Here is a 7,702-nt window from a genome sequence, read left to right on the forward strand (position 1 = left end):
ATTTTCATTTTTTATTGATGTAAAATAATTGAACCATATTTACAAAATTAATTATCAACAAACATACTTAAAATTTAATTATTGTGTTATTGTATCCATTTTGCCTCTTGAAAACCAAACGTAGGAAAGAGAAATACATCCTTGTATGAAAATTTGCATAAAGATTATGATTTTGGCCATTTCTGATTATTACAAAATATATATTCTGATTTACATAATAAAGGGTAATGATAAAGATTACGACAAGTGAGTAAAGTTTCAAGATTTGGTTCTCAAATTTTGAGAGATTTGTTTAATTATATCTGGACAATTTTACACAGAGAGATTGCAATTTGCAGTTGCAGGCAACAACACAAGTGAAACAATGAAGTGTAAAAACGCCTGCAAAAGAAAAGCCCAAGTGCCCATTAAACCCCATAAACTGTCAGAAACTTTTTAGTGAATAAAGAAGGAAGACATTAGATTCCATTTCCCAATCCTCTCTCTCTCTCTCTCTCTCTCTCTCTCTCTCTTGTATATATTTATATATATATATATATATATATATATATATATATATATATATATATATATATATATATATATATATATATATATATATATATATATAAATGTTTAGGTTGCAGCATGCAGAAACGTATTGGTGCACACTTACTCACCTATCCCTCTCTTATCTCTTCTGTTCCCAAGCCCATACAATACACCCCCTCTTTCTCTCTGCTACTCCATCTCTTTCTGACTATATACATTAACACTTCACCTTCACATTTTCCAATCACCATAAACAAACTACTTTCTGAACTCTTTCTTCTTCATCTTCTAAACTGTTACCTTTTGGTTCCATTCATCACATTCACACTTCTTTGTTCATCAAGGTCAAATCTTTTATTCCTTTTATTTTATGGGTTTTGCTTGAAATACTGAATTCTGCATAACCCATGTTTTTCTTTTTTGATTTTTTGATTTTTTTGATTTCAACAGGTGAAAGAATATGGAAGGTGGAAATGTTGAATCGAATAATGGAGAACTTAAAAGTACTATCAAGTCATTTCCATGTCAATTTTGTTCAAGAAAGTTTTACAGTTCTCAAGCTTTAGGGGGGCATCAAAATGCTCACAAGAAAGAGAGAACAGCAGCAAGAAAGGCTAAAAGGGCAGCTAATGTCCAATGCAATTACTCTGCTTCTTTGCTTCCACAACCTCCATTACTATTTGCTCCCTCAAATCAGATTGGGATTCTTAATCCATCTCTTTATATTACTGCTCATGCAGCTAATATTTGTCAGTTTCAAAGTCAACAGTTTGGATCTGATAATCTTATGTACTACAGAGCCAACTACATTAATCAGAATCCGTATTATCAGTTTGATCAAGAAGATGAACATCAGCAAAGTTTCTTGAATTCACCAGAAAAGATGTTTGTGATGAATGAGAGTAATAAGGATAAAGATGGTCAAAAGCTTGATCTTTCACTCCATTTATGATATGAATGAGTGTAAGTTTCCTAGATAGGAAAGAACTAAGAAGATGATGTGATGATTGATTTTATGTTGTAGAAAGAGAACAGGGCAAAAAACGAAGAAGCTTTTTTTAGATCTTTTCCACTTTTGGCAAGTTTTGGGATTTCAGTTTTCTTGGAATAAGGAATGAGAGGAAATGCCATATATGGTGGCTTTTTGGGGGAAACAAATATGTAGTTAGAGATAGTGTTATGAGGAAACATGTTTGCTTTTTGGAGAATAATTTGAGACATTTCATTTTATCATGTTACATATAGTACAATGTCAATTGGCATACATGTTGGACACTTTGGGAAAGTGACAAAGAACATAAATTCTTTGTTTTTCATGGTTTTTTCTAGCACTTTGACTTCATAATATATATTTAAGTTATTGTGTGACTGTATACGCACACAATCACTTATAAAATGGTATATGAAAAACATGTGTTTTACTTTTACAGCAGTACATTGGATAATTGCTACTGAAAATTTGGGTAGTGACCATTTCAGGTCTTTTTTCACATAATTAAAACACATGAGTTCTGATCCAAAAACATGACTGTAATTGTAAAAGATCAATGTCAGTGTTCAGTTGACTTAGGTCACATATGCCCCTAAACAGTTTAGAAGGTTTTCTCATGCTAACTATGTGTTCAATCTCCTTTACTTTGTTGTTTTCCATTGATTTCATAACACAAGAACTAAAAGGCTAAACATTTAAATTAACATTATTTAACAACAAAGATTATAAGGAAAGAAGATAGACACTAAACATATATAAGAATAGCCGACTTGAGTTGGCACCCTCTTTATATGACCATGAAACTAATTAACTTAAAAACAAGAAAATAAATACGAACTCTAAAAAGCACTCACTGGTAGGTATTTAAAAGGTTCAGACTCTCATGAACTCCCCATTGACCTAAGCTCCTCCAACCTTGACTTTATTTGGTCCTGCATCAATTCTAATCTCTTTGAATAAACCTCCAATTCTAATATATGTTGCTTCCTCCATTTGTCATCAGTCATATCCCCAATGGGGAAATTCATTGACCCACCAAAATTATTCATGTTCATCCCTCCTAATCCGATCCCCCTTGAACTTGCACAAGCCCCATTAGGAGAATTGTTAACCAATTCCTTGAACAATGGCAATAAACAACTCTTCACGGTTTCTTCAACCAGATTTGAGACTGCAGGATTCTGAGGATTTGAAGCTCCCACGCCCACAGGTTGGCCATAATGTTGCTGCTGATTGGAATTTTCTTCAATTTTAACTGCAGTAGACTTTGATCGCTTTCTTGGTCTTGGCACCTTCTTCTCAGAGCTATTTGGATCAACAATGTCGTTAGCATTATTCTCATTCAAATTGAATATGAGGTTAGGATTATGAGGTTCATCATCGTCAATTCCTCCACCATCAGCAGTGGCGGGGATGGAGACGGGAGTAGCTGCGGCCCCATTCCAGATCTTGCACGACAGGTCAAAAGTAGCCTGGTCGTGAGGGCTTTTGAATACGTACTCTTTGCCGATACTGATCTTACCGAGGACATTCCGATACTTCTTTTTCAATCTTCTAAGCTTCTCAACCAATTGATTTTTGTTGAAATCCAGCTGCAATTTACCTTTGATCTGATCATAAAATGCCGCCGTATCGTGATGGTGGTGAGACGAATTATTAGTCCCTCGTTGCGTGGTGTAATCAAGGAACCCCTGCAAGAGCTCAATTTCATCCTCATCGGTCCATAGACGCTGAAACAACCGTCGGGAATCGTCTAAAGGCATAGGCTTTTTCACTTCCACAATGGCGTCCGATCGTACAATCGAAGTCGTGGTAGTTGTAGCTGTTGTAGGAGTAGCGTCAACAGTTGTGGGGACGCTCGGAATACCAGCGACAGCGATCGTGACTTCGCCGGCAGCTGACGACATAGAATCGTCTTCTTCTTCGTCATCCTCTTCATCGTCGATCATGTCAACATCGTCCTCGTCAACGTGTTGATTCTGTAAAGTATGGTCTTCTTCTTCGCTTTCGTCATCATCTTCCTCGTCGAGATCTTCTTCGCCGTACACGGCGGTGATATGATCTTCCTCGTCGGATCCCATCGCGATCAGTGGTGGTCGTCGTCTTTGAGTACGTGGGTGCGGGTGGGTGGTGCAGGGTAGCCTAACTAGGGTTCGGTAGCCTAACAAAGAGGCTCAGGTGGTTGGTGACTTGTGTGGGCTGTGGTGAACCGGTACGAAGCACCCAAATTAGTGGGCCACGTTTCCAGTTCGGGACATACAATCGGCCCATATTTAAATTGGAATTGGTTTAATTATTATCAGTTTTTCTTTTTCTTTTCTTTTTTTCCTTTTTTTTCATTAATTTAATTATAAACGGACAACACGCCGCTAAACATTTAAAATTTATTTCTTAAAATAAAAAATCTTTCTCTATGTTCATTAATCTATGAAGTCATAAGCAAACACAAGTTAACTTATATTCCATCCATTTAATAAAATTCTACGAGATAAATATGTCCGGTGCAAATTACAATAAAACCCATTTTTCGAGAATACAATCGGGCAAAGACTAAAAAAAGACTATCATAACCCTGGTCACCAGGGCGAAGAAAGTCTTCTTACAGTCATTTTAAATTTCTTTAATAATACAAATCATTAAACTACTCCTTTTAACCAAGTATTACTACATTCTTGATGCATACAACAATCGCAAATATCAAATAAACTAAACTTAAAGCTATCTAATAAAACAAAAACCCCAGTGCACCAATACGCCAAAAACCATCTTTGTTTAAATAATCTTATCACGTTTTGCACCAATACGCCAAAAACCATCTTTGTTTAAATAATCTTATCACGTTTTGTTATCACGTTTTGCAATCAGACTGCTTACATCCATCGAACCCATAAACATATCAAAAAGGTGTACCAATTTCGCTTCTGGTTTCAGCCGGACTATACAAAGCCGAGCGGTTTCTCGGTCTATTCTCCTCAAGCTGCTTCACCACTTCATCCATGGATGGTCTAACCGATGCAACCGGTGCACAACACCCCATGGCTAACTTCAACGCCTGAACCACACCATCTTCCATTGGACTCCTGATCCCTTTCAAAACCTCAATATCAAAAACCTCCATTGTTGTCTCCTCCAAAACCGCCACCTTCACCACCGCCGGCAAATCAACAAACCCATCCCGCCCGCCACTCTTCCCGGGCTTCTTCCCCAACAAAATCTCCAACAACAAAATCCCAAAAGCATAAACATCCGTTCTTGAATTGCAATTTTTCATCTTTTGAAGCTCCGGAGCCTTGTAGCCATCGCTTTTAGCCGATGCGATGATTTCATCGGCTACAGCCGGGACCATGAGCTTGTGGAGCCCAAAATCGGTGAGCCGAGCCACGAAAAAATCATCCACCAATACATTTCTTGACCGCACGTTGCCATGTGTAACGGGTGTCTCGATGGTCGAGTGCAGATGTGCGAGCCCTTTGGCTATTGCTAGCGCAATCTTGTGTCTCCGAGCCCAGTTCAACACCGGCTTCCCAGGCCGTGATTCTGGAGAAAACAGTAACATACTTACATTTCTTTACCAATAATAGCAATCTACTTACATTTTGTTACCAATAAGAGCAATATGTACTAACATTATACTACATACACATAATTGAAGTAGCTATCACCTGATACACACACATTGTTAAAATATAATGTATAGTCACACTACTTAGCATTTAAATATTATCGTGCATGATTTATGCAATTATCACCCTATATAGGCATCATAAAGGACATTATTGAACGATAACTAGTTATATCATGAATGATCTAAATAACAAACATATTAAATTTGTAAGAGTTAGGATATGCTTACCATGTAAGAGCTCATGAAGAGTCCTGTTTGAAAGATAATCATAAATCAATAACTTCTCCCCTCTCTTTCCTTGATAAAAAGCTCTCAAGGGAATCAAATTATCATGCCTGATTCTTCCCAACTGCTTAATCGCAGGCAAACACAAACCGCCATCTTTACAACTCCCTTCCCTCAATAACCTCAAAGCAATCGTCCCACCATCTGCTAATTTTGCCTTGTAGATCGTGCCATAACTTGTCTTCTCCATAACTTGACCAGTAGCATTCAATACATCTTCCAATGTCAAATGCTCACCACCCTGAAATAAAATCAATTTACCTTCGCCACTACCATCGCCATTTTCATCATCTTCACCATCATCGTATTCTTCATCTTCTTCATCGAAACTCTTCTTTTTTCTCCCCTGTGAATACCCAATCAACAGTGAAGCAAAAACAACCATCCCAGTCATTAAACCAATCACAAGTCCAGCAACTGCACCAGAACTTAAACCTCCAGAGGTCTGTTTACATCTCTTTAATGGCGGACCACATAAGTTAGCATCGTTCCCTTCGAATGAATCCACCCCAAATTTTAATTGACCAAAATTAGGCAAAACCCCAGAGAAATTATTGTAGGAGAGATTCAACTTCTCTAAACTTAAAATAGCTAACTCATCTGGGATTTTACCAGAAAAATTATTACTGCTAAGATCAAGCTCTCGAAGCCCTTTAAACCCAGGTATAAATCCTGGAAAAATTCCTGAAAATTTATTCTGCCCAACATCCAAATACAGTAAAGTGCTGCAAGTGGCATTCGGTAATGCGGGTTCTGGGATTGACCCGGATAATAAATTACCATGAAGCCGAAGAGAAATGAGTCGATCACAGAGGTTCCAGATGGACGCAGGAACCGACCCGGTTAACAAATTATTGCCTAGATCAATGTCTGATAATGAAGAACTGTACCCTATTTCAAGAGGGATGGAACCCGAAATGGAGTTGACGGACAGGTACAGACTCTGAAGAGTCGAAAGTTCTCCAAGCTCCGGCGGAAGTGTGCCGGAGAGGTTCGCTGAAGGTAGTTGAAGGGAACGGAGATGAAGAGATGGGTCTTTCGAGAGCGAAATATTCGACCATTGAGGTGATGAGATATCTGTACATGTTAATGGAGATCCATCAGTGAAAACCCATTTCAGTCCTCGCCATTGACAGAGCGGAACGGAAGTATTCCACGAATTCAACAACAAATTCTCCGTTTCTCCTTGGATTGACGGTTTGATTCTTTTGAGAAGCAAGTCTACATCTGTTGAAATGGCTAAAGTAAAAAAGAAGAAGAAGATTGGAGATATGAAAAGGGATGAAACTGAAACTGAAACCGCCATGGATGGAAGCTTGGTGGAGAGAGAAAGAGGTTTTAGAGAAAGAGAGAGAGAGAGAGAGAGAGAGAGTGTGTGTGTGTGTGAGTGTGTGTAGAGTGTAGAGTGTTTGTGGGAATATGTGAATTGTTGTAGGGAAAGCTGACGGAGTGTTGACTGGTAGTGATTTTGTTCCCACTTTAACATATTTGAAAACGTTAAGCATGATATTATGTTTCTTTGATGCTCCACCGTCGGATGATGATCCGACAGTGGAAAACAGGAGGATGTAGACCTGAAAAGTAGCTAATTCTTTAAGCGAATCACGACTTCATTTAATCCATCATTTTGGAAGCCGTTATAATCGGGCTGTAAATGGAACATAGCATTACAACATCAATAAAAGTTGTGTTTAATTGTAGCGGAGAAATTAAATGGAGCATTTTTTGTGAAATAGCCATAGGAAATAACTATTTTTATCAAATTTTTAGTGGCCAACAAACCAAAAATATTTCATATAAAAATAGCAATATTTGTTTTTTTTCTTCCCACAATATCATATAACAATATTTGTTTTATTTTTATTTCCACAAGATCATACTCCATCCGTCCCAAAATTATAATTCATCTTTCTTTTTTGGTTTGTCCCAAAATAATAGTTCACTTATAAAAATAAATAACATTTTTACCAAAATACCCCCTCATTATTACTTAACCAACTAAGCATTTAATGAAACATTAAATACAAAGTAATGACAAAATTGTCATTTTATTAAATAAAGTTAGTGGTAATTAATACTTTTCTTAATATGTGCGTTTTTTGTCTGTGGACAATAATATTGGGACGGAGGGAGTATTTCAAAGGTATACTTTTGGATCAAGTTTTAAATTTATTATAAATTTGATCTATTTTTTCTATAAATTAAACCCTTAATCAGTTTTTTTTAGGGTTTTTAACTTTCTTTACAAGTTTTTAAAAACTTTTTTACAA

At 37.0% G+C, this 7,702-nt stretch overlaps 3 protein-coding genes across 3 annotated transcripts; 1 reads left to right on the forward strand and 2 right to left on the reverse strand.

The window, feature by feature from the left end:
* The first annotated feature begins 643 nt into the window (after nucleotides 1-643).
* LOC145116171 (uncharacterized) lies at nucleotides 644-1,769 on the forward strand. The gene is made up of 2 exons (XM_079052518.1): nucleotides 644-875; nucleotides 982-1,769. The coding sequence occupies exon 2, from the start codon at nucleotides 992-994 to the stop codon at nucleotides 1,481-1,483; it is 492 nt and encodes a 163-aa protein (XP_078908644.1). The 5' UTR covers nucleotides 644-875; nucleotides 982-991; the 3' UTR covers nucleotides 1,484-1,769.
* A 433-nt stretch (nucleotides 1,770-2,202) lies between these two features.
* On the reverse strand, nucleotides 2,203-3,759 carry LOC145114298 (putative transcription factor At5g28040). The gene has a single exon (XM_079050300.1). It carries the CDS (start codon nucleotides 3,601-3,603, stop codon nucleotides 2,404-2,406), a length of 1,200 nt encoding a protein of 399 aa, XP_078906426.1. The 5' UTR covers nucleotides 3,604-3,759; the 3' UTR covers nucleotides 2,203-2,403.
* Nucleotides 3,760-3,963: 204 nt separating this feature from the next.
* TMKL1 (transmembrane kinase-like 1) lies at nucleotides 3,964-6,877 on the reverse strand. The gene is made up of 2 exons (XM_079050304.1): nucleotides 5,376-6,877; nucleotides 3,964-5,059 (listed from the first exon to the last, which is right to left on the reverse strand). The coding sequence occupies exons 1-2, from the start codon at nucleotides 6,736-6,738 to the stop codon at nucleotides 4,419-4,421; spliced, it is 2,004 nt and encodes a 667-aa protein (XP_078906430.1). The 5' UTR covers nucleotides 6,739-6,877; the 3' UTR covers nucleotides 3,964-4,418.
* Between the last annotated feature and the right edge of the window lie 825 nt (nucleotides 6,878-7,702).

This window comes from Lactuca virosa, chromosome 5 (assembly GCF_052849685.1).
Source record: "Lactuca virosa cultivar CGN04683 chromosome 5, Lactuca_virosa_CGN04683_v6, whole genome shotgun sequence".
NCBI classification, from domain to species: Eukaryota; Viridiplantae; Streptophyta; class Magnoliopsida; order Asterales; family Asteraceae; genus Lactuca; species Lactuca virosa.

Bases quoted from the DNA above. Each gene is read 5' to 3' on its own strand.
- LOC145116171 (XM_079052518.1), top strand. From the start codon at position 992: ATGGAAGGTGGAAATGTTGAATCGAATAATGGAGAACTTAAAAGTACT.
- LOC145114298 (XM_079050300.1), bottom strand. From the start codon at position 3,603: ATGGGATCCGACGAGGAAGATCATATCACCGCCGTGTACGGCGAAGAA.
- TMKL1 (XM_079050304.1), bottom strand. From the start codon at position 6,738: ATGGCGGTTTCAGTTTCAGTTTCATCCCTTTTCATATCTCCAATCTTC. The intron at 5,060-5,375 runs GTAAGCATATCC...TGTTTTCTCCAG, and splicing joins TCTTCATGAGCTCTTACATG to AATCACGGCCTGGGAAGCCG.